The sequence below is a fragment of the Callithrix jacchus genome, chromosome 10 (genome assembly GCF_049354715.1).
Source record: "Callithrix jacchus isolate 240 chromosome 10, calJac240_pri, whole genome shotgun sequence".
NCBI lineage: Eukaryota > Metazoa > Chordata > Mammalia > Primates > Cebidae > Callithrix > Callithrix jacchus.
This window is the reverse complement of record NC_133511.1, coordinates 111457959-111484524: the sequence shown is the minus strand read 5'-3', so window position 1 is coordinate 111484524 and position 26566 is coordinate 111457959. Positions and strand designations below refer to the sequence as shown.

Here is a 26566-nt window from a genome sequence, read left to right as displayed (position 1 = left end):
TTGTGACCTCCCCCATACCTTGTTGGTCAAACTGTAAGATTGTAGGAAAGTGTGTAAATGTTCTTTACTTTGTATTCTCTGTTGTTTGCTTCCTTCCTTCGTATAGTGAGAAATTTTAAAAATATGTTCAAGCATGTGCCCAGAAATTTTACAGGCATATGTATGACATGTGTTTGTACTTCCACAACCAAAATTTAAAAGTTACTGACATTTTGCCCTAATTTCCTCAACAGATTGAGTTGTTTTGCCCCAGTCATCTCAACAAATTTACTGTATTTTATTTTTTGAGTCAGTGTCTTCCTCTGTCACCCAGGCTGGAGTGCAGCAGTGGCAGGATCACAGCTCGCTGCAGCCTTGACCTTCCAGGCTCAAGAGGTCCTCCCACCTTAGCAGGGACCATCGTGCCTGGTTAATTTTTTTATTTTTTGTAGAGATAAGGTCTTTCTATGATGCTGAGGCTGGTCTCAAATTCCTGAGCCCAAGAGATCCTTCTGCCTCAGCCTTCAAAAATGTTGGGATTATAGGTGTGTACCGCGACTCCTGGCCCTAATTTATATTTTATTTAATTTTATTTATGTATTTTTGAGATGAGGTCTCACTGTGTTGCCCATACTGGCCTTGCGCTCCTGGCCTCCAGCAATCCTCCTACCCTGGCCTCTCAAAGTATTGGGATTACAGGTGTGAACCACCATGGCTGACTTCCCAAAAGATTTTTGAAAATGAAACATTTCAAAGTTAAAGTTCCTTTGACCCCTTTGATTATCTTTCCCACTTGACAGAGAGGCAGCCACTCTTATGACTTTGGTTTATATGATTGTACTTTATCTTTTATAGCTTAACATGTTAGAAAAATATTGTTTTATATTTTAAGAGTTGTGCTTATATAAATGGGGTCATATGTATATAGATTATCTTATAACTTTTAAAATTTAGTATTCTAAGTTCATGTTGATATAGTTTGCTTGATTTGGTTTATTTCTTCTGTTACATAATATTCTAATAGTCATTCATATGTCTTGTTGTCTATTCCCTATTGATGAACATTAACTTTCTAGATTTTTCACTCTTATAATGTGCCCTGAAATTCTGTACACGTGGTGTTTTCTCTAAGATGTTTACACAGAGATGGAATTGTTCTGGCTCATCTTCAGCTATATAGCACAGATTTTTTGGCTACCAAAGCCATAACACTCTTACTTCTTAAACATATGAAAGGCATCTCAGGGTATTTATTCTGACTGGCACTTAGTGAAAAGAGGGAACCTGAGGCTCTTGAACTTCATTGGCAAACGAAGAATCAAGGAGGTTTTCTGAAGTCCTTCAACTCTTTAGCTTCATAGAATAAGTAAGTGTGTAGGTCGAATACAAATGTATATATTTTTTTACTCTGTGTTTTTTTTAGGCTGTGTGTATGTGTGTGTGTGTATGTGTATTTATTTATTCATTTTGGAATGGAGCCTTGCTTTGTTGCCCAGGCTAGAGTACAGTGGCATAATCTTGGCTCACTGCAACCTCTGCCTGCCAGGTGCAAGAGATTCTCCTGCCTCAGCCTCCGAAGTAGCTGGGATTACAGGTACCACCACGCCCATCTACTTTTTGTATTTTTAGTAGAGACAGGGTTTCACCATGTTGGCCAGGCTGGTCTTGAACTCCTGACCTCAGGTGATCCACCTGCCTCAGTCTCCCAGTCTAGGATATAAATGTTTAATTAAGTTGTTATAAATATAAGTGTCACTGTCTCTGCCCCTCCTTTTAAAATTTATAAAGTAATATAGTTTCACTGTAAATAAGTAATACCAAAGGCTGGGCGTGGTGGCTCACCCCTGTAATCCCAGCACTTTGGGAGGCCGAGACAGGAGAGTCACGAGGTCAAGTGATCGAGACCATACTGACCAACATGGTAAAACCCCATCTCTACTTAAAAAAATACAAACATTAGCTGGGCGTGGTGGTGCAAGCTGTAGTCCCAGCTACTTGGGAGGCTGAGGCAGGAGAATTGCTTGAACCAGGGAGCTGGAGGTTGCAGTGAGCCAAGATCACACCACTGCACTCCAGCCTGGCAACAAAATGAGACTGTGTCTCAAAAAAAAAAAAAAAAAGTAATACCAAAACATATATAGTAAAATGTTCTCTTCCCGGCTGAGCGCAGTGGCTCACGCCTGTAATTCCAGCATTTTAGGAGGCCAAGGTGGGTGGATCATACATGAGGTTAGGAGTTTGAGACCAGCCTGACCAACATGGTGAAACTTCATCTCTACTAAAAACACAAAAATTAACCAGTTGTGGTTGGCACATGCCTGTAATCTCAGCTACTCAGGAGACTGAAACAGGAGAATTGCTTGAACCCGGGCAGCGGAGGTTGCAGTGAGCCAAGATCGCACCACTGCACTGCAGCCTGGGTGACAGAGCAAGGCTCCATCTCAAAAAAAAAAAAAAAAAATTTTTTTTCTTTCTACTCTTGCAATTCCATTCCCCAAAGTTGGTTTGGTTTGTAGCATGTCTTTCCAAGTTTTTTTCTATGAGTAATCAAAAACATATATATATATATATATTTATACATCTGTATAATTTTCATCATTTTGTTTTATAGTGGAAATGGGATCATACAGAACAATATCCAGGAATTCTGTCTGTCCGTATATCTGGATCTGCTTTATTCTTAGTAGTGGCTGCGTGGTGTTCCATAGTTGTAGCTGAACACAATTTGGTCACCTATTTTCTTCCCCATGGATGTTTAGATTTATTTATAATGAAAGACAAACTTTTTGCAAAATATAGTTGCTTCATCCTGTTCCAGAATGTATATACCAGACTAAAAACTCCTTTAAATTATGATTTGTTTCTTTATAATTCAGCCAGTCCCTCTAGTATGCATAGATAGTAAGAGCCATCTAGAAGGCTAGGTGTGGTGGCTCTTGCCTGTAATCTCAGCACTTTGGGAGGCTGAGGCGGGCGGATCACCTGAAATCAGGAGCTCGAGACCAGCCTGACCAACACGGTGAAACCCTCTCTCTACTAAAAATACAAAAATTAGCTGGGTGTGGTGGTGCACACCTGCAATCCTTGTTATTCAGGAGGCTTAGGCAGGCGAATCACCTGAACCCAGGAGGTGGAGGTTGCAGTGAGTTGAGATTGCACCACTGCACTCCAGCCTGGGGGACAGTGTGAAACTCTGTCTCAAAAAAAGCCACCTAGGACCTGTTATCTTACTTGCAGAGGAGCAGTTTATAAGGCCATGGTGACATTCCTTGTGTATTTCGTGCTTATGGATGGCAATATTCTAAGTATCTAAAATACCTTGTATATTTCATGTTTATGGAATGACATTTCTTGTGTATTACATGACATTCCTTTTGTATTTCATGTTTATAGATGGCTATACAGTATCTAAAATGTGAAGGAAGGGCTGGGCATGGTGGCTCAAGCTTTTAGTCCCAGCTGCCCAGGAGGCTGAGGTGGGAGGATCACTTAAGCCCATGAATTCAAGGCTGTAGTGAGCTATGATCATGCCACAGCACTCCAGCCTGGGCGACAGAGCAAGATCCTGTCTCTTAAAAAATTAAAAACTTAAAAAATACATATGAAAGAAAAGTTGATTTCTTCTCTCAAGGAGTTCACCATCTCAGGAAGAAGGAAAAATTATATAGTACCAATGGAAAATCGATGGCTCAGCATACACAGAGACAAAAACATTTGAACTCAGAGGAAACTTTATGTACTTGTAGTCAGGTAACCTAACAGATGACAAAGTTTTGTATTATGAAAAACAGCTAATGGTGTGTAGACAGGGATTACTCTCTAATTCAGGAAAGCTTCTGGGAGGCGGTGGGGTTTGAAACAGGCTTCAAGAATGGAAAGGCTCATCTGGATGGCTGTCTGTCTTCCAGGTGGGTCCTTTTAGCAGCGTCTCAATATATGGCTTGCTAATATTGCTTTTCGACTGTGTGCCTGGTGTTACTGTTTGAACACTGGATTTTAATTAGAAGCTATTTCAAATTGCTATCTTTTTGTGACAAATGCTGTTCTCCTCAGATTCCACAGCATATGCCTGGTTCTGAAGACTACTCAAATTTCAGAGCAGTTTATGGTGTGAAACATTCCCATTCACCATGCTCTCTCCCACTTATTTTTGCTGCTTATTTTCCATTAGTGGGTTCCTGCACTTCGGAACAAAGGTCCAAAACCTTTTTTTCCTCTTTAGGATCTATGGGAAGCATCATGGCTGGGCCAGCAGGGCAGAATGTCTTGTTTTTTTTTTTTGAGATGTAGCCCTGTTGCCCAGGCTGGAGTGCAGTGGCGTGATCTCAGCTCACTGCAACCTCTGCCTCCCCAGTTTAAGTGATTTTCTGCCTCAGTCTCCCAAGTAGTTGGGATTATAGACATGTGCCACCACACTGGCTCATTTTTTTGTATTTTTAATACAGACGGGTTTCACAATGTTGGCCAGGCTGGTCTCAAACTCCTGACCTAAGGTGATCTGCCTGCCTGGGCCTTCCAAGTTGCTGGGATTACAGGTGTGAGCCACTGCACCCAGCCTATCTTCTTATAAGCAACCGTCACAACCAGATACATTAAGAATCACTAATACTTTTACCTTACTCAAAAAAGCCTCAGTTCCATTACAATAATCAAGTCAGCCAGATACTTTATCTTGATGCCACAAGTCTCAAAATTAACATTTTCCTTGAATCTCGTTGTGGAACACCCTCAAGATTGTCAGCTGTTAAATTTCCACCCCCCTTCCAAGGTGAATGTGAAGTTGGACTGAGTGTTATATTTATACTTTCCGATCTGACCTCACTGTTGACCACCAAGTTCTGGGAGCTTTGTTAGCCTTGGGAGCTTAGCCTCTCTGTCTCTGGGTAATGGTCATATGGCAGTGATTGCAGTGGACTGACACCATGCTGTCCTTAGAGACTGAATGAACCGGGCTTTAAATTAGAGGGTTCAACAGGCTTGGGAGTTTTTCACCTTTCTTTGCTAGGAGGAGGCCTGTCCTCTTCTTGCATGGTGGCCCCAACTGACTCAGCTGTAATACTGTACCCTGAAATGTACAGGTGCTGATTTGACAGGAGCTTTTCACCCTTTAGAAGCTGGGCCCCCTAATGTGAATGTAGGCTCATAGAGCAATAATTCAAGTGTAGGTGGCCTGTAAGGAAAGTTTTAACAAAAGAGTTGGTTAAGAAGCTGATTTATTTTCTTGCTTTAACTCTCTTGTCATGTGCTGAGTGGGGGCGGAAGAGGAGGGGAGGGTGGGGACTGGTGCTGCTGAAAGCATTTATCTTCATTTCTGCCATCTCCCAGTGTTTATTACCCTGTGATCGACAGATGAGGAAAGCTGCCAGTCAAACCCACGTTCAGCACATTTCCATTTCCCTTCATTGCAGATTTTAGGCTTTTGAAACCTGCATCCTCTTTGCAGCAATAAAGGTCATTTCCCTCCCGCTGCTGACAAGCCCAAGACCCTCTGGTCCAATTCCACTGGCTTGTGTTTCCACCAAACAATAAAAGCTGCGGGAGTCTCAGCAATTTAAGACAAGTGATTGGTGAGAGCCATTTAGTGTTTGAGTCAGTCGCTCTCTTTATCTTTCTCTCTCACCTTTTTCTCCCTCACTCCTTCTCCCTGCCTTCCCCCCTCTCCCTGCCCATTCTTATGCTGCTGAGGCACCCGCTTAAGCAGCCACATTGCATAAGGATGAGAGGCTGACAGTTTTCCTGGCTTCACCTAGGGACCTGCCTAAGCCAGTGTCCTCTGTTGCCGGGATTAAGTATTGGCAATGTCAAGTTGTGGAGGATGTGTTAGTGGAGGTAGAGTAATTCTTAATATTCTTATCCACCTGCATGTCTTCTGTCAGAGGTAGAGGCTTTGAGGAAATCCCTGCCTGGTGGGAGCGAATGCTAGGTGTTTTTGTTTGGGGTTTTTTTCTCCCTGTTTTTCCAGAACACTACGTTTTTTGGAATACTGTTCCTAGTAATCTTTCAGTAGCATGTGTTCTTGTGAGCTTATTTGTTTTTGTCTTAAATAATGTTTGTGGGTGGAAGAAAGGTAATGATACTCATTTCTTTGAAAATGGATGTTCTGCTTTCATAATTACTTGTCCCAATTACATCATTAGTGTAAGTGCAGGTAATTGCTTCATTAGGATGTATGTATTGAAGGAGGGCAAGTCTACCACATGGTGATAAAAACGGGCCTCACCCTCTTTCTCTGCCCACACAGGAGCATCTCAGCTTGACTTCAGGGATCTAGGAGCCACCAGCCGCCCTGTAAACAGCCAGAATTGATCTTGGGTTTCAGTGTGATAGGAGGAAGGAGGAAGGACCTATTTAAGAGCAACTTACTCACTTTCTTTGGGTTGGTAACTCACTGCTAAACTCTGGATGGCATTGGTGCATTCAAGGCAATGTGATTGAATCATTGGGGGGATTACTGAATTAGGGAGCAAAGTATTCTAATGGAAGCTGTGTGCTTTCTGAGGCTTAGTAGGTCTGATGGCATGAGTCCTATCCTCTGAGTTATTTGACTGGCTTTTTAAGAGACTCTCCATTCTCATTCTGGCCATGCCAGATCAAGAGGTTGTATTCTCCCATCAGACCTAACTACTTTCCTGTAGAGTTGAATATTATTCTGATTTTATGCCTTGTCTGTAAAAAAACTTTGTGTGCATGCTATCTATATCTAGTTCATGCATCTTCTCTTTCAAAGCATGTTAAAAGCTAATATCAATAGTATGTGATTCTGTTTATGAGGCTAACTAAAGTAGTCAAATTCATAGAAAGTTGAATGGCGGTGACCAGGGACTGGGGAGAGAGGCAAAGAGGAGTCGTTTAATGAGTATAGAGCTTGAGATTTGTTACATACAGTTCTACTGAACTGTACACTTAAATATGGTTAAGATGGTAAAATTTTATGTTGTTCTTTTTAGCACAATTAAAAAAAAAAAAAAGCTAGGCTGGATGCAGTGGCCCATGCCTGTAATCCCATCAATTTGGGAGGCTGAGGCAGGAGAATCACTTGAGGCCAGAAGTTTGAGACCAGCCTGGGTAACATACTGAGACCCCATATCTACAAAATTTGTTTGTTTTTTTTTTTTTTAAATCAGCTGGGCATGGAGTAACGTACACCTGTGGTCTCAGCTACTTGAAAGTCTCGGTTAGGAGGATCACTTGAGCCCAAAGGTTGAGGCTGCAGTAAGCTGTGATTGTGCCACTCACTCCAACCTGGGCATCACAGCAAGAACCCATCTCCATCTCAAAAAAAAAAAAAAAAAAAAAAAGCTAATACCAGATTCCTTGTTCTACTTACTAATTACTCCAGATAGGAAGGCTCTGTCTACTGCTGTGACTCTAATGAATATCAGGTTAATATCTCTTTCTTTTGTTGACCTGTTATAAATTTTACTCTGGTGTGGCCATATAATCCTGATTTGAATTGTTGTTTTGAGAAATTTTTTTATGAAGCTGTGATACATAAGAATATTTCACAGTTTGCCAGGCATGATGGCTCACACCTATAATCTCAGCATTTTGGGAGGCCAAGGCAGGAAGATCACTTGAGCCCAGGAGTTTGAGACCAGCTTGGACAACACAGCAAGATCCCATCTCTAAAAATTAAAAAAAAAAAAAAAAAATCATAGCTATTTCTTTTTTTTTCCTTGTACACTGTCTGTATTCCAGGCTTTGCCGTTTTCCTTGTTGAATTCTCAGACTATCATTTGCTTTATTGGCCTGATCCAGTGCCCTTGGCCTCAATAGTATCTTTCTCAGGTCTGCCTCCAAAGTTCAATCATGATTTGCATGTGGACTAATACTATCCTTGTTCTTTGGAGCCGTTAGGAGTTTATTGGACAATAAAATTATGCTGATTTGGGGGCCTAATTCCTACAAATAAGACATGTAACCATTGAAGTCTGTATTTACAAAATATTTACCCTTTAATTTGCGTTAAATATATTGCAAACTTATTTAATGATTAATCTCAGCATCAGATTAAATGACTGGTGGAGTAGTTATTAAGCCGCCTAAATGACAGACCAAATGCCTTACTCAGAACATTTCCTATGCCAGAATTATAGACAGCCACGTGCTGCCTGTTTAGGATTTATTTTTGTGGTTTGCAGAAAATGATGTCCCCTAATACTCTTCACATCTTTTATTTTAGCCTCAGGAAAAAGTGAACACTCTATTTCAGTTATAGATAATACACTCAGAATTGGTCTTTGAAGCCCTACTTTTTCTTTGCAATGGAAATAGTTCTATTTATCTCAAGTCCTTTTATGATTGCTGGTTTTCCACACGGTATATATTCTACAAAAAAAAAAAAAACAACAAAACTCCTTTTCTCATATGAACCTACGGTTTAGTTATAAACATGTGGTAGAATATTATTCGGTCATAAAAAGGAATGAAGGCAGGTAGAGTGGCTCGTGCCTATAATCCTAGCTACTAGGGATGCTAAGGTGGGAGGATTTCTTGAGCCCAGGAGTTCAAGGCTGCAGTGAGCTGTGATTGTACCACTGCATTCCAACCTGGATGATAGAATGAGACCTTGTCTCTTAAAAAAAAAAAAGAAAATGAGGTACTGAAACATAAAATAAGCATGAATAAACCTTGAAAATGTTTTGCTGAGTGAAAGAAGCCAGCCACAGAAGGCAGCCTACCATATGATTTCATTATGTGAAACGTCCAGGAGAAACAGCTACAGTAAGAGAAAGTAGATTAGTTATCGGCTAGGGAGGGAGTGGGACAGAGTAAAAGGGAATGACTGTTAATAGGAACGGTATTTAGGGGAGACGAAAATGCCTGAAATTAGACAGTAGTGATGGTTGTTGTAAAATGATTTGGTGATGGTTATACAACTAAGTGAATATGCTAATAACCCTTGAATTGTATACTTTAAAATAGGTGAATTGTAAGTTATCTCTCAGTAAAACTATAAATTTTAGACAGACAGACACATACATATATTTGGCCACTTTTCTCAGTGGCAGAATCATAAATGGGAATCAGAGAAACTTGGGGCACTTCTAGCCATGGAAAAGTCTTCTTCTTTATCATCAGGGACTCTTTCCAGGTACCCAGGCTATAGTATACATTGACTATGATTTTAGATTAGGTTGTTAAATGATGATTAGAGTGAGTATGACTGAGAACTTAGTTATACCTCCTTCTTAGGACAGATTTTTTTTTTCCCCACTTAATTTTTGAAGTTTTTTTAAATTGCATTTTAGGTTTTGGGGTATATATGAAGAACATGCAAGATAGTTGCATAGGTACACACGTGGCAGTGTGATTTGCTGCCTTCCTCCCCTTCATCTATATCTGGCATTTCTCCCCATGCTATCTCTCCCCAACTCCCCACCCCCTGCTTTCTCTCCCCTATTCCCCCCAACAGACCCCAGTGTGTAGTGCTCCCCTCCCTGTGTCCACGTGTTCTCATTGTTCAACACCCACCTATGAGTGAGAACATGAGGTATTTCATTTTCTGTTCTTGTGTCAGTTTGCTGAGAATGATGTTCTCCAGGTTCATCTATGTCCCTACAAAGGACACAAACTCATCGTTTTTGATTGCTGCATAATATTCCATGGTGTATATGTGCCACATTTTCCCTGTCCAGTCTATCATCGATGGGCATTGGGCTGATTCCAGGTCTTTGCTATTGTAAACAGTGCAGCAATGAACATTCGTGATGTGCTTAGGACAGATTTTAAGACTGCATTTGAATGAAGCTTTTTGGAAAGATTAAGTGTTCTTCCTGAGATGCCATTCAGGTATACTTAGAAAGGGAAGATGGTTTCTATGTTTAAATAATTATTTAAACATGGAATTGCTCTGAGAATTATTTTTTATGAACAGAATTCAGTGTATTTATTTACAGGGAGCTCAGATAATCCATAAGAGAAAAGTTAAAGTAAACAAAACTGGATAGGGTAGCATGTGCCTGTTGTCCTAGTTACTGGGAAGTCTGTGGTGGAAGGAAGGATCACTTGAAGACTAGGAGTTCAAGGCCAGCCTGGGCAACATAGTGAGATTCCATCTAAAACAAACAAACAAACAAACACAGTGAGCTAGTAAACAAATGAAAAGATACCAATACTCTAAATTATTAAAGAAATGAAGTGGATGCAAAAAATGGGATTACCATTTTTCACTTCGTAAGTTGATAGACATTTATATTGAATAGTGTTTTCTTAGTAACAGCATTATTGAGATATGATTCACCTACCATACAGCCCACCTACTCAAAGTATACAGTTCAATGGCTTTTAGTATATAGAGTTGTGCAGTCATCATCACTATTTATATATTTCATATCATTTTTATCACCTCCTAAAAAAACCCCATAACATCAGCAGTCACTTCTCCTTTCCCTCTCTCTCATCCCTCCAGCCCTAAGCAACTGCCAATCTAATTGAAAAGTTGGTAAGTTGTTCAGTTGGACCTGCCCTGGGCTTTCTAGTCTCAGCTCTCCTCCAGCTCAGCTGGTCAAGAGAGCCGAGACTAGAAAGCCCAGGGCAGATTCATATAACAACCAGCGGAAAGATAGTAATTGTGTCTCCAGGATGATGAGTGTTTATATCCCCAACCCCATTCTTATTTTATCTTCCCAGCAGCAACACAGTCAGAGATGGCCGTTCTGAACTACAGTCTCAAGTGAAACAGATTTTGCAGGACTGAAATGTAATTTAATCGTTTCCTTCTTTGCAACTTGCCCTTTTTTACCCTCCCCAAATTAGCTTTTCTGATAGATTTGCTAATGATTCTCATTGTTTAGTATCTTCACTGAACTGTTGAATCACACTCTTCATTTCCCTGCTCCTAGAACAGATCTTAGAAGCTGTGAAGCTGTTTTGAAAAAAGGTTCCTAATTCTTTCCAAGAAACAGAAGAGTTTCTGAGAGAAGCAAAGGTAGAGAGATGCACAGGGGTTATTAGGCTTGGTAGAGCTCACCTATTAGGTGACTGTGATGATTATTATGATACTATCCGTAGACACGTTCTGGGAGCTCTGGCCTACAAGCAGAAGACCTGATTCAGAGAATGAGACTTGGCAGCTTAGTTTTTGCCATTGTTGTTGGCTGATAGTTGGCTAGGATCACTGGATTTAAGCTTCTTTTCCCCCTTGTTTTGTCTGTCATCAGAATAATCTTTATTTCTTCTTTTGCTCTAAGACTCCGTGAGAGGAATTCTGTGGTTATATGATAGATGTGAACTACCATCAATGGCCTTGTCCTTATGGACAGCTGCTGTTTCCACTGTTTCCTGGAATTTGAATAAAAGTCTTGGCCCCTCTCTTTTCTTTAAGTTTATTAAAAGTTGAGTGGAAGGTACAGACAGTGCCATATACTCCCTCCCCTTACCACCCACAGCCTTCCCTACCGTCCGCACCAGTGTGGTACATTTGCTGCACTTGATGAACCAACATAGATACATCATTATCACTCAAAGTACATATTTACATTAGGGTTCACGCTTGGTATTGTAAATTCCATTGGTTTTGGCAAATGTATATGCCGTATATCCACCATTGTAGTAACATACAAAATAAGTTTCGTGCTTAAAAAATCTTCTTGTGACCAGACATGAATGGCTTATGCCTGTAATCCCAGCACTTCAGGAGGCCATGGCAGGTGAATCTCTTGAGTTCAGGAGTTGGAGACAAGCCTAGACAACATGGGATTTAGGCAAGCCTAAACCCCATCTCTACAAAAAATGCAAAAAAAAACTAGCTGGTCATGGTGGTACACACCTGTAGTCCCAGCTACTTGGGAGGCTGAGGTGGGAAGATCATCTGAGCTCAAAAAGTTGAGGCTTCCATGAGCCATGATTGTGCCACTGCACTCCAGCCTGGGCGATGTTTCAAGAAAAGAGAAATAAAAGAAAAAAAATCTCTTTATGCTTAACGTATTCATCTTTCCCTCCCTGGAAAGCCCTACCAACTACCCATCTTTTTTTGTCTCTATAATTTTTCCTTTTTCAGAATTTTATACAGTTGGAATTCTATAGTATGTAGCCTTTGACTTCTGTCATTTATGCACTTAAGGTTCCTCTATGTCTTTTTGTAGCTTGATAGCTTATTTCTTTTAGCACAAATAATATTTCGTTGTATGGATGTACCACAGTTTATCCATTCTTCTCTTGAATGAAGAACATCTTGGTTGCTTCCAAGTTTTGGCAATTATGAATAAACTGCTGTAAACATCTGTTTGTAGGTTTTTGTGTGGATATTAGTTTTTTCAACTAATTGGGGTAAATACCAAGGAGTACGATTGCGGGATCATATGGTAAAGGTATGTTCAGTTTTGCAAAAAAACTACCAAACTGTCTTCCAGAGTAGGTGTGCCATTTTGTATTTGCACAGCAATGAATGAAAATTCCTGTTACTCCACATTTTTACCAGTATTTGGTGTTATCAGCATTTTGCATTTTAGTCTCTCTGATACATGGATAATGACTTCTTATTGTTATTTTAATTTGCGATTCTCCAGTGACATATAATGTTGAGCTTCTTTTCTTTTTTCTTTTCAGACAGAGTCTTGCTTTGTTGTCCAGGCAGTGATATAATAATCTCAGCTCACTGTAACTTATGCCTCCCAAGTTCAAGCAGTTCCTGTGCCTCAGCCTCCCAGGTTGCTGGGATTACAGTCATGCACCACCATACCTGGCTAATTTTTGTTTTTTGAGACAGAGCCTTGTTCTGTTGCCCAGGCTGGAGTACAGTGGCATAGTCTCAGCTCACTGTAGCCTCTGCCTCCCAGGTTGAAGCCATTCTGCCTCCACCTCCCAAATATCTGGGATTACAAGCCACACCACCATGCCCAGCTAAATTTTGTTTTTTTTTTTTTTTTAAAGTAGAGCCAGGGTTTTGCCATGTTGGCCAGGCTGGTCTCACACTCCTGGCCTCAGGTGATTCCCCTGCCTCTGCCTCCCAAAATGCCAGGATTACAGGCGTGAGCCACCACACCCAGCCTGAGCATTTTTTCTTTCTTTCCTTTTTTTTTTCATTGTTGTTGTTGTTGTTGTTGCTGTTACCTAGGCTGGTCTCAAACTCCTTGATCTGTGCGCTTTAGCCTACCAAAGTGCTGGGATTACAGGTATGAGCCACTGTGCCCGGTTCTGAGCATCTTTTCATATATATATTTGCTGTTTGTATATCTTCTTTGGTGTGAGGTATGTGTTCAGGTCCTTTGCCCATTTTAAAAACTAGGTTTCTCAGTTTTTAACTGTTTAGTTTTAAGAGATTTTATATATGTTGGATACCTGTCCTTTATCAAATAAGCATTTTGCAAAAATTTTCCCAGTCTGTGGCTTATCTTTTTATTCTCACAACAGTGTTTTTAATAGAAGTTTTTAATTTTAATGAGGTTTAGCTTTTCAGTATTTTCTTCATGGGTTATGCTTTTTGTATTATATCTAAAATGTTATCAGTAAACCCAAGGTCACCTAGATTTTCTCTTAGATCTCTAGGATTTTTATCATTTTGTATTTTACATCTAAGTCTATGTTCTAATTTGAGTTAATTTTTGCAAAAAATGTAAGGTTTATGTCTAAAATCTCTGTGCGTGTGTCCATTTGTTTTATGACAACATTTGTTGATTTGTTGAAAAGACTTATCTTTTCTCCAGTGAGTAGCCTTTGGTTCTTTGTTAAAGATCAGTTGACTCTATTTATGTGGGTCTGTTTTTGCTCTCTATATTGTTCCATTGATCTATTTGTCTGTTATTTTGCTAATGCCACACTATCTTGATTATTGAAGTTTTATATTAAGTCTCAAAGTTGCGTCATGTCAATTCTCCAATTTTGTGTTTTCCTTCCATATTGTGTTGGCTATTCTGGTTTTTTTTTTAACCTTCTCATATAAACTTTAGAATCAGATTGTTAATAGTCACACAATAATTTGCTGGGATTTTGATTGGGATTGCATTGAATCTATAGATCCAGCTAGGAAGAATTGACATTGTAACAGTATTGAGCTTTCCTATTCATGAACATGGAACATCTCACCAATTTAGTTTTATCCTTTGTGATGCCTTTCATCAGTTTTGTAGCTTTCCTCCTATAGATCTTGTACATATTTTGTTAGATTTATACCTAAGTCTTTGATTTTTTTTGATATTAATGTAAATGATAGTTTGTTTTTAATTTCAAGTTCCAATGATTCATTCGTTCATTACTACTATATAGGACAGCAGTTGACCTTGTATCTTGAAACTTTACTATAATTATGTAATAGTTACCGAAGTTTTTTTGTTGATTCTTCGGGATTAGACAATGATGTCATCTGCCAAAAAACATAATTTTATTTCTTCAAATTTGTATACCTTTTATTTACTTTTGGTGGGGGGATTCAGACTGCATTAGCTAGGACTTCCAATATGATGTTGAAAAGGATTGGTAAGAGGGGACTTCCTTGCCTTGTTCCTGATCTTACGGGGAAAGTATCTAGTTTCTCACCATTGAGTATGATGTTAGCTACAGGTATTTCGTATTTCTGTTTTCCGGAAGAGACATTCTCCTGGTACAATTTCTTCCTCAAATGTTTGGTAGAATTTAGTGAAACCATCTGGGCCCAGTTCTTTCTGTTTTAGGAGATTATTAATGATTGCTTCAATTTAATAGATATAGGCCTATTCAGATTATTTGTTTCTTGTGTAAATTATAATAAACTGTGCTTTCAAGGAGAGTTAGTCCATTGCATCTAGGTTTTTAAATTTGTAGGCATACGTTGTTGATAATATTCCCTTATTATCCTGTTGGTGTCCATGAGATCAGTAGTGATGGTCCCCCTTTCTTTTCTGGTATTAGTAATTTGTATCTTCTCTCTTTTTATGTAGTTGGGCTACCTAAATATTTATTGTTTATTGATCTTTCAAAGTTTTTGGTTTTATTGATTTTTCTCTATTGTTGATTTCCTGTTTTTAATTTCATTGGTTTCTGCTTATTTTTTTTCTTTCTTCTGCTTACTTTGGATTTAATTTGCTCTTTTTGTTTTTTCTTATGGTAGAAGCTTAAATTACAGATTTTAGATCTTTCGTCTTTTCTTATATATGACTTCAATGCTATAAATTTCCCTCTAAGTAGTGCTTTCATTACATTTCACAAATTTTGAGAAGTCATATTTTCATTTTCATTTAATCCAAAATATTTTTAAATCTTTTGAGACGTATTCTTTGAGCTATGTGTTGTTTAGAAATGTATTGTTTAATCTGTCAGTTTTATAGGATTTAACAGTTATCTTTTTATTACTGATTTCTAGTTTAGTTCTCTTATAGTCTGAAAGCATAATTTGTATGATTTCTTTTCTTTTGTATTTTACATGGTGTTTTGTGGCCCAGAATGTGGTTTATCTTGGACTGGGCTGTTTTCGAGGAGAAAGTTGCCAAGGGTATATATATAGGGCCCAGACAGTTTTTCTTAATCTTCGTATTAAACACTTCTCTCTCTTGGCCCTGGCACACTATTTGGGCTAGTCTCTTATACAAGGACATCTCTCTATAAGCTGTTAATTATAGAGCCGTTGATGCTAATATAAGTAGTGTAACTGTAAATGAAATACATACAGAGATTGGAGTAGATGACAGACATAATTTTAAAGGTCATTTATTCGACACTTAGTATTTGCCATCACTATTTATTTATTTGCAAGATGGGTCGGGCTCTGTCACCCAGGTTGTAACTGTAGATGAAATATACACTAAGATTGGAGTAGATGACAGACGTAACTTTAAAGGCCATTTATTAGACACGTAGTATTTGCCATCACTATTTATTTATTTATTTACTTACTTACTTACTTGCTTGCTTACAAGATGGTCTGGCTCTGTCACCCAGGCTGTACTGCAGTGGTGCAATCTCAGCTCATGGCAACCTCCGCCTTCCAGACTCAAGCCATCCCACCTCTGCTTCCTAGGTAGCTGGGACTACAGGTACATGCCACCACACCTGGCTAATTTTTGTATTTATTTTTTTTTTTGTTTTGTTTTTTAAGACAGAATCTCACTCTGTATCCCAGGCTCGACTGTAGTGGCATGATCTCAGCTCATTGCAACCTCTTTCTCCTGGGTGCAAGCGATTCTCATGCCTCAGCCTCACAAGTAACAGGGACTACAGGCACGCATCACTACTATGCCTGGGTAATTTTTGTATTTTTATTAGAGGTGGTGTTTCACCCTGTTGGTCAGGCTGGTCTCGAACTCTTGACCTCAAGAGATCTGCCTGTCTTGGCCTGCCAAAGTGCTGGGGTTATCGGTGTGAGCCATTGCACCCAGGCTTTTTTTTTTGGAGATAGAATCTCACTCTATCCAGGCTGGTCTCGAACTCCTGGGCTCCGGAATCTGCCCGCATTGGCCTCCCAAACTACTGGGATTATGGGCATGAGCCACCACGCCCAACCACTTTACATTTATTATCTCAGTAAATTCTTCCAACAATCCTGTAAGTTGTAGGTACTACTATACCCCTTTTTTTTACAGATAAGGAAACTGAGGTTCAGAGAGATTTATACAAATCACAGTATAGTGGATAATGACAGGAAGTGTCAAAATCTGGTCCAGTTGATTTTGAAGTCTGTATTCTCTAAAACAAAAAAAAACAAGCTGTAGGATCCCATTGGCAGACATGGAAAATTCAAGTGGTAATGCTGTGACTTGGATTAATTTCTTTCCATGAGTATAATAGCATCACTGGTGGTTAGCAGCAGACATTCTAATAGTGATGCTAAGAGCACCTATCTTGGCATTAAAATGTAGGATATGTTTATCTAGCTTAGCATTTCTCAACCAGGAATGATTTTTATCCCCAGGGGTTGTTTGGCAATGTCTGGAGACATTTTTGGTTGTCTCAACTAGGAGTGGGGTGCTACTGGCATCTAGTGGGTGGAGGCCAGGGATGCTAACTAAATGTTTTTACAATGCACAAGACTCTTCAAATAAAGAATTATCTATCCTAAAATTTCAATAGTGCAGAGGTTGAGAAACTCTTGAGTCTAGCTTGTTTCATTACTATATGGGAGAACCTTGAAGCCTTAGAAATCCCTCAGTAGTCTGTCAGTATTTGGTTTCTGAGGCTAAGTGCTTCGTTTGTAAATGCTTTCTAGCTCAGTCCATTAACCCCCTCTGGCACATTTCCTATGCCTTCAGTGGCCAGAGGCCTACTAAATGGTTGGGGTTGTTTTAATAACGTCAGGCTTTTTCTTCCTGATGTTTCCAAGAAACAGGTTCACTTGGCCTACAGTTCTTGCAGAAAAAAACCTGGTGACAGTACTCTACTCTGTTGCTGGTATCCTTAGCTCCCTAATCTGTATTTATATGGCACAAAAAAAGACTCTCCCTGGTGCCGGGCTTCATTCCTCTTCAGCACCCTGGCACCATTGACAGAGAACACCTCCCCAGTCTCTTCTACACAGTTTATTTTATGGCACAACTGTTCTCCAGAAGACATTTCTTGAGACATGGACAGTACAGGATGCCTCTGGAGCCAGGAGTTGGGAGTCTTGATAATTGTGTTCCCATTTGTAGATGAACAGTATTCAAAAAGAATCTGCTATTATTCTTTAACTGTTTTCCTGTTTGTAGTTCTAATCCATTCCCCCAGAATAACCTCTTACAATATGAGGTTTGTTTCTTCAATTTATTTTCTACCCTCTCTTAGCAACTAGCATTTTTTTTAATTATGTACTGAGAAAATCAACTTACCTTCTACCATTTGGGGTTATATGCTTTTCTGTTAAAAGCTGGAGGAAATGATAAGGAACTAAAGTAATTTGAGAGAGACTAGTGGTCAAAGAGGGGTGTCAACCATCTTGATAAGCAAGACCAGGAAACAATTTGGAAGCTCAGTGGAATTGAGCCTGGATCAGAATGAAATGGAATAATTCCTTTCAGGGAAGTGGTAGATCTTGTAACTAAAAAATGATTTTCATTATCAAAAAGGCATAAAAAAATCAAGAAAGTTCCTTTTAATAAAGTCCTTCAGGTATCTTGCCCTCCTCATGATCCGGAAGTTCAGCAAAAGTCAGATACCATTATTAAATGGGAATTTCTGTGAAGGTTAAAGCAAGGGTATGTATTTACCTCATTTGAATGATACGCCATAGGGGCCTCAAATAGAGATTTCAGGTCAGTGGACTCACTGGCGGCACCCCCAAATGGTGTCATTCTCAGGCCTTAGGGAGATCATTTCTGCGACTGTGTTTTTGAATCGGCAAGATTTTAAAGGATGTCTTGTTTTGGGGGTATCCATTTATTTAGAACAGTTTGTTTTAACCTTTATTCCATTATTGCCCCCCTAAGGAATATTTTTAGACATTTTTTCCCTAATTGTCTCCCCTCCCATGAAATTTTAATATCACAGGTACAATGTGTATCTATTTATATACTCTGATACTTTGGAGGGGAAAAAAATGATTGCACTAAGTTTTTTTAAAAAATTTTTGCCCCCATGAACCAATTTTTACCCCCATGAGGGTGGTACTCCCCATGTTGAGAATACATGATCTAGAAGTATCGTCATTTTGGAAATGAACTGTTATTTGTACTTTTCCTTACAAATTGAAAATGGGGCAAGGACAAGACTATCAATAAATGAATGCTGAAAAAATTAGCCTTCTGACACAGTGGCCAGCAGCAACTGGAAAAGAGTGAAGAGAGTACTTTCCCCATATTTCTTGGCTTATATGGAAGTTTTCTATTTGAACCATTCTTGATCATTTGAGGAAAGAATAGGGCAACACCAGGAGTAGAGTGCAATCAATGCCGCACTCTAAAAGAAAAAAACTACAGTTCACAAGATGCTTCTGCAGTGATGGGCAGAGGAGGAAGACTAAGTGATACTGAAGAATCTAGGTATGAAATTGTCCATTGTTGCAAGGCTGGTGAGCTCTAACAAGTTCGGTTTCTCAAGGTAAGGCTTTGATTTAGGTTATCTAGCATATAAGAATGTTCTATTCTCCCAAGAGGGTTTGACTCTGTCTGATCAGAAGGAGGGTGGTTGTGTATGAAATGCACCTCAGAAGGAGGAGGAGGAAATGACATGTTCATGTACATGAAATACAACTGCAAATTAAAGTGTCACCCTGTTAAAAAAAAATCCATTTTTTATTTAATTGGTTACCAAGGAAAAAAAATGTCACACAGAAGAGTATATCTCAGAGAAAGTTAAACCCTGAGATGTTACAAGCAAATGTGGATTCAAGGAGGTTCTTGGGGGGAGTAGGTATTATAAAAGATGGCCTTAATAAAAATATTCTGATGCTGCAAAGCGAGGCTCATAAATTTTTATTGTGTTACATGCCAGGGGTCCAGAAGAGATGAACAAATATTACCTCATTTGTTTTTTGCTGTCTCTTTCTATCCAGTCAGCTGTATAGTAGTTGTCTCTTCCCTGGAGGAAGCCTGTTTTTGAGATGTCCTCTTAGGAAGAAGGTGATAAAGGAGGAGATACTTTGTCTGAAAGAGTGCTGCTTACTATCTAGACATCCAGGGACTGAAATGCTACTGGCTTTTCTGTGTTAATGGTGTCTTCCCATTTTTCATTTTTTCTTTTCCCACATTTTTGGGAAAATATACCTGTCTCTTTAGCTGTCAAGCCTAGCAGACCATATATGTAAAGTACCTGGCTCATTGTTGGCATTAAATAAATGTTAAGTAACAAAGGGAGGAGCTGATGAATGGGATTATATTTCCACATTGAATTGTTGCCTGACAAACATGCCTGGTTTTTCTTTGAGACAAAGACTTGCCAGGTGGGACTCATTAGCTTTCTTCAGCCATAGTCTAGTTTTTCCTCTTCTCTCTCCCTGGCTAATCCCAGTATTGTTTTATGTTTTGCAGTGGAAAGTGGATAAATAATATAATGTGCTATCTTTGACTTCTTCCTCAACAGGAGCAGTGATCGGTGATGGACAGTCCGCTGTGGCCAGTAACATTGCCAATACTACCTACCGGCTCCAGTGGTGGGACTTCACTAAGTTTGACCTCCCTGAAATCAGTAATGGTAAGTCAATGTCAAATGGGGGTATTAGTGGAAGGGTTATTTACTGGTGAGCCAGAACTGAAAAATTCATGGAGCCCTGGGTTTTTTGTCATCCCATTGAGTGGTTGTGTCTTCATGCCATTTTTGCACCTCTTTTGTAACACTCTCTTTTTTTTTGAGACAGAGTCTTGCTCTGTCGCCCAGGCTGGGCTAGGGTGCAGTGGCATGATCTTAGCTCACTGTAACCTTCGCCTCTTGAGTTCAAACGATTCTCCTGCTTCAGCCTCACAAGTAGCTAGGATTACAGGTGCATGCTACCATGGCTGGCTAATTCTTGTATTTTTAGTACAGACAGGGTTTTACCATGTTGGCCAGCCTGGTCTTGAACTCCTGACCTCAAGTGATCTGCCCGCCTTGGCCTCCCACAGTGCTGGGATTATAGGTGTGAGCTACCACGCCCAGCCTGCAACTCCCAATTAAGCAATTCAGCAAACATGTCTTACACCCACCCTCAACAGCAAACAATGTGAAGTAGCACTGAAATAGACACAAAATAAAGGTTTCTCTGCTCTGAAGAGGTTGTGGACTAGTAGTTCACTGGCCAAAACCTAAAGTTTAGGTGGAACTGAAAAGAGGAGAAAGAAAAGGTAGTGTAGGATCCAAGAGCTAAACCTTGTGACCCTTTAGGAAAGACTACAGTGATGTTAATTATTCCAGTTCTTAATGAACTTAAGTGTATGGTGGGTTGATATCTGATTTGCAAACATGGCTGTTTGTTTCCTTGCTTCTAGTGAAGTCTGCAGTCTACATCCCAGTTGTTCTATTGGAATTACAACATTTTAGACCTCTCATTTCACTTTCTACCTTGTAAAGGGCCCTCTCTTACGCATTCCTAAGTGTGATGATGGTTCCCCCTCCGCTTGACAGCTTCTGATGATAGACCACATTGACAAGGTGGCCTGACCATCACTGCTAAATTTGTGTTAAAATATTCTTTCGGGCTGGGTGCAGTGGCTTACACCTGTAATCGCAACACTTTGGGAAGCCAAGGTGGGTAGATTGCCTGAGCTCAGGAGTTCTCAACCAATCTGGGCAACATGGTGAAACCCTAGTCTCTACTAAAATACAAAAAAAAAAAAATTAGCTGGGTATGGTGGTGTGTGCCTGTAGTCCTGGCTACTCAGGAGGCTGAGGCAGGAGAATCGCTTGAACCCAGGAGGTGGAGGTTGCAGTGAGCAGAGATCATACCACTACACTCCAGCCTGGGTGACAGAGTGAGACTCCATCTCAAAAAAAAAAAATTTATTTTGGCAGCTCACACCTGTAATCCCAGCACTTTAGGAGGCGGAGTTGGGAGGATCACATGATCCCAGAAGTTCAAGATTAACCTGGCCAACATGGTGAAACCTCATCTCTGCTAAAAATATAAAAATTAGCTGAGCATGGTGGTGCTCACCTGTAATTCCAGCTACTTGGGTGGCTGAGGCACAAGAATCACTCAAACCTGTGTGGCGGAAGTTGCAGTGAGCCAAGATCATCACATCACTGCACTTCAGCCTGGGTGACATAGTGATGCCCTGTCTTTAAAAAAGAAAACAAAAAACCCCAAAACACAGTTAACTGGGCATGGTCATGTACACCTGTAGTCCCAGCTACTTGGGAGGCTGAGGTGGGAGGATCACCTGAGCCTAGGAGGTTGGGACTGCTGTGAGCCAAGATCACACCATTGCACTACAGCCTTGGCAACAGAGCAAGACCTTGTCTTAAAAAAAAAAGTTCTTTTTTCACACTGAGCCGCCATTTCCCTTGTTGGTCCTCCATTGGTCCTAGTTCCTCCCATTGGTCCTAGTTCTGTCTCTGAATCTCTGTAGTATAAATCTCATGATGCTGCTTTCAAGTGACAGTCCTCTGACTAGTTAAGCTAAATTTCCATTTTCCATTAAATCTTTGTTGAAAGGTCAGACCTTAGATTCCTTTCACTGATTTCCAAGTCCTTGACAGTTCTGCTCATCTTAACTTTCAACTTTCAGTGGAGGGGGGCAGAACAGATTAGATAACTCTAGATGTGAGCTGTCAAATACAGAGTACAGTGGTGCTTCCAACAAACACTATTCGCTCTGTGACACCCTGTGGTTTCAGCAGTTTTTTCAGAAGCCACTCTTGAGTTTTTAGTCACTTAAAATTTCTTTATAATTGTTATTAAACCAGGACTCAACCATCCTGTACTTGTACAGCTTGATCTTTTAATAACGAAAATAGATTTGTATTTGTTTCTATTCAGTTTTTTCTTACTGTCAACTGTAGTTTCTTGTTCCTGCCACTGATCATCTATTTGAACTTTGTTTTAGTCCCTCTTTCTTTCTTTCTTTCTTTTTTTTTTTTTTGTAGAGATAGGGTTTCTACAAACCATGTTGGCCAGGCTGGTCTCAAACTCCTCAACCTCAAGTGATTCACCTGCCTTGGCCTCCCAAAGTGCTGGGATTACAGGTGTGAGCCACCACACCTGGCCTAGTTTCTCTTTCTCAATATTCCATTGTCTGCTAATTCAATAAACATACTCTTCTGTCCTGCTTCAGATTGTTAGCAGAAAGTAGTGAACCAGGCAGGGCATTGCGCCAACCCTTGTGGTATGTTACTGTAGACTTCCTCTGTGTTGATACTGGTTTATGAATTAGCACTCTGGGCTTGGTTGTTCATATTTGAAGTCAGCATTTTTCTATCTTGTCTGTATGATATTATAAGACTTTGCCATTTGCCTTAAAATAATTAAGATATTCTCTGTCTGTGGCATTTCCTGATATGCCAGTCTTGGTATCTTTATTGGACAAGGAAAATCAGGTTAATTTTTCATGTCCTGTCTCAGTGAAACTTCAGTAGCAGTCATCCATTTCTAAGTGCTTATAGCCCACATATCCAGTAATTCATTCGTTAACTCTGCTGGGAATCAACCACAGTCCACCTTTTCCCTTACTGAAAATGAAGTTTGCTTATTCATCTCTAGCTTTCTAGACCATAATTTATTTAAAGTTAGCCATAATTTATTTAAAGTTATATTGTTTTGTTATTTTGTCACTTTGTTTCTTTGTCATCTGAAATTGATATTACTGTTCAAAAAATTTAACATTATAAAAGAATAATACTGTAAGAAGCCCCCCAGCCCTACCAGTCCTCCTCATCTGTAACCACTGTTAGCAGTTCCTTGTGTATCTTTTCAAAAATACTATATGTATATACAAACAAATGAAAATATGTGTTTTTCTGCCTTTTATTTAACCAAATGGTAGCATGCTGTATGTACTTGTCTATACTTTCTGCATTTTTTCTTTGCAGTAGAGCTCAGTGATCTTTTCATATCAGTAAATAAATAACTTATTTGTTCTCTTTTATGACTGCCTTGTATTCCACTGTATGAATGTACCATGATTTTCTAAGTAGTCTACTATTAAAGGACTTTTAAGTCGTTTTCAATCTTTTGCTCTGCAAACTGCCGTAGTTTATCATTTTGCACAAGAGCAGGTATATCTCTAGGATACATTCCTAGAAATGGAGTTGCAGGGAGGAAGAATGTGCATTTGTAGTGTTGGTAGTTATTGCCTACCACACTCTGTACAGCTTGTGCCAAATTATTATTCCACTTGCAGTTCATGAGAATGCCTGATTTCATAAACTCTTGCTAATAGAATGTGCTGTCAAATTTTTTGATATTTGCAAATCTGATAATGTAAAAAAAAAAAGGCAGTATATGGGTATTTTAAATTTGGATTTTTCATGTTAGAAACAAGGTTGCATGCCTCTTCATATACACAGCCATTTGTGTTCTCTTCTCTTGACCTGTCCATGTGCTTCACCAATTTTTCTATTGTGTTACTGGGCTTTTCCTTAGCAATTTTACAGGAGTTCTTTATAAATCAGAAAATTAACTTATAATAGGAGTTTCCTACTTGTCATTCGAGTTTTGACTTTGCTGAAGGTTATTTTTGTCATAGAACTTATTTTAAGTAGTCACAATTATACAACTTTCCTTTTATGGTGCCTTGGTTTTGTGTCATCATTAGGGAAATAATTTAGAACTTTTATATTTTAGTTTTTTAATAGTTAAGTCTTTGATTCACTGGGAAATTTGGTCCTAAATAATCAAGGTATGATCCAAATTTTCCCCCATATGGCTAGTCACTTGTCCCAACTAATGAATAATTCATTTGTCTCCATTGATTTGGGATGTCATCTTCGTCATACTATTAATTTCTTTTCTGTATTTAGATATATTTCTGGACTCTCTGTTCTGTTCTAGTGATCTGTCTGATTATTCATGTGAAAGTTCCACATGAGTTTAATCTTTGAGGTTTTGTTTTTTATTTTACTTATTATTATTTTTAGGCACAGGGTCTTGCTCTGTTGCCCAGGCTGGAGTACAGTGGCGCAATCATATCTCACTGTAACCTCAAACTCTGAGCTCAAACGATGATCCTCCTGCCTCATATTCCTGAGTAACTGGGCCTACAGGCACATGCCACCATGTCTGGCTGAGTTTTGATTTTTTTTTTTTTTAATAGAGATGGGGTCTTGCCCCCCATGTGTTGCCCAGGCTGGTCTCAAGCCCCTGACCTCAAGTGATTGTCCTGCCTTGGCATCACATAGTGCTAGGATTACACATGTGAGCCCAGCCTGATTCTGAGTTTTACTCATGGGTTCAGCAACCACCAAGCTGATTATGTGAATTGCATTTAACCTTTTCCTGGAGGTAGGCTTAAAGATTTTGTCATCTGCTTCTCTCACTTGGGATTTGAGATTAATGAATTACTATCTGTAAAGTGTTTCGAAGTTTATGAATAAGGCCTCATGCATAGATAATTTTGAAATTGCTTTCCTGAAAAAAGTGGCACATTAGATTCACTATGATTTATCTTTTTATTTTTATTTTTATTTTAATTTTTTTAGGCTAGTCAAAGATTCACTGATTTTTAAGAGTAAACTTCTACTGGGTAAATGGAATTGGTCACTAGGCTGTTCTGTCAGGCCTTAAGAAACCCGGTGGATGAGTGGTGTGGGGCAGGCCATACCACAGGGGATATAGTGCCTTCAGGGAGTATTTATGGGTCATCTGGAGCTCTGTACAGGTCTTATTCTGAAATCCAAGGGGCTCAGAGATAGCCAAGAGGAAATTTTTCTGCTGATTTAACCCCCCTTGGGTTTTCCAAATCGGTATCTAATGCATTTGCAAAAGCACTGCAACTGCTAATCGCTCCCATGGCCTCATCTGGCCAGCCAGCAACAGGCTACAAATCGATCTTTGTACAAGGTGTTTGTTTATAATTTATGGAGCTGATAGGAAGGCAGAGCCATCTGCTCCTCCAGGCATCAGTATTTCTAACCCCTCCCATTCCCTGCTAGGGCATTTTCACTTGGAAATCATTTCTAATTGGGAGGAGATTACATTGCAGTCTGGAACATGGCTTCCTGCTGTCTCCTGCATTGTTTTTTCTCCCTCTGGAGCTGCCCCCTGAAGTTCTTGAGCAGTTTTGATTTGAAAATCCTTTCTTTCCTAACCTTTATTTCCATTCTTTACTGCCCAGATAACTACCCATTATTTTTTCCAATATGTGTTTTGCCTTTAAATGAAAGCCAGTTATTGGAGATACATCTTGGAGACTAAGGATTATTTGACGAGGTAGCATTTCTCAAGTGTAGTCCCAGTCCGGCAACATCAGAGACACCTGGGCATTTGTTAGAAATGCCCGTTCTCAGGCCCCCTCCCAGCATTCTGTATTTTAATAAGCCCTCCTGGTGATTTGATACATGTTAAAGGTTGTGTACTGCTGGGGTCATGCAGGATATGGAGCACAACAAAGACTACTAGTGTCTTTGGTTATATTTCACTTCTCCTTTTTCTCCCTACATGATTGTTGAATCCAGAAAGGATGAGTTAGTTGTCCCTTGTCATTAGTACATTACTTTCCTGTGCCCTAAGTAAACAAGTAATTGAGATCCAAGAAATCTCTTCCTGTATGAATTAAGTCATCAAAATCTCAACCTTACAAGAGGAAGCTGCACAAGTGAATTGAAGCAGTGACACTTATGATTGTAACTGACCATTTCCTTTTCCACATGCGAAATTAATAGACAACAAGCAGCAAATGTGAGAATGAAATTGTAAACAGAACCCAGTGCAGTGGAGCTACTAAATCACTCTAGGCCTACCACATCCCATTAGGGTAGAAGTAAAACCCTGAATCATGAACTGCAACATTTCTGAAACTGAATATGCTACCAGCAAAGCTGTTACAATTTTCAGCATTCTCTTTTTATTTGTCCTTTTTATATCTCTGTGAACTCATTGCAGTAGCCAGGAAGTTGTGAAGTTGGGTGGAGTCAGGGGAGAGGGCAGAATTTGGGAGATAGCTATTGACTTGGAATCGTCATCATATAATACAAACACAAGCACAGTGGCCTGGATTTGAGGCTGACAAAATGTTTTTTGTTCATATGCCCAGTTTTTCAGGGGCTTTAGAGCCAAGCTTTCCAGAAGAAGGAAAACCTTACTTGTACTCTCCTCTGTACCCCTTGTCTTCATAAGCAGTTAAATGCTTTTTCGTGA

General features: G+C 39.5%; 1 protein-coding gene across 8 annotated transcripts in view; it reads left to right on the top strand.

The window, feature by feature from the left end:
* AMBRA1 (autophagy and beclin 1 regulator 1) overlaps nucleotides 1-26566 on the top strand; it is a 205002-nt gene that overhangs the window by 139602 nt on the left and 38834 nt on the right. For all 8 annotated transcript variants that reach the window (XM_035262527.3, XM_035262525.3, XM_078340929.1 and 5 more), the window contains one exon: nucleotides 19882-19992. In XM_035262527.3, coding sequence (XP_035118418.1) covers nucleotides 19882-19992 — 111 coding nt within the window. The remainder of the gene's footprint in view (nucleotides 1-19881; nucleotides 19993-26566) is intronic.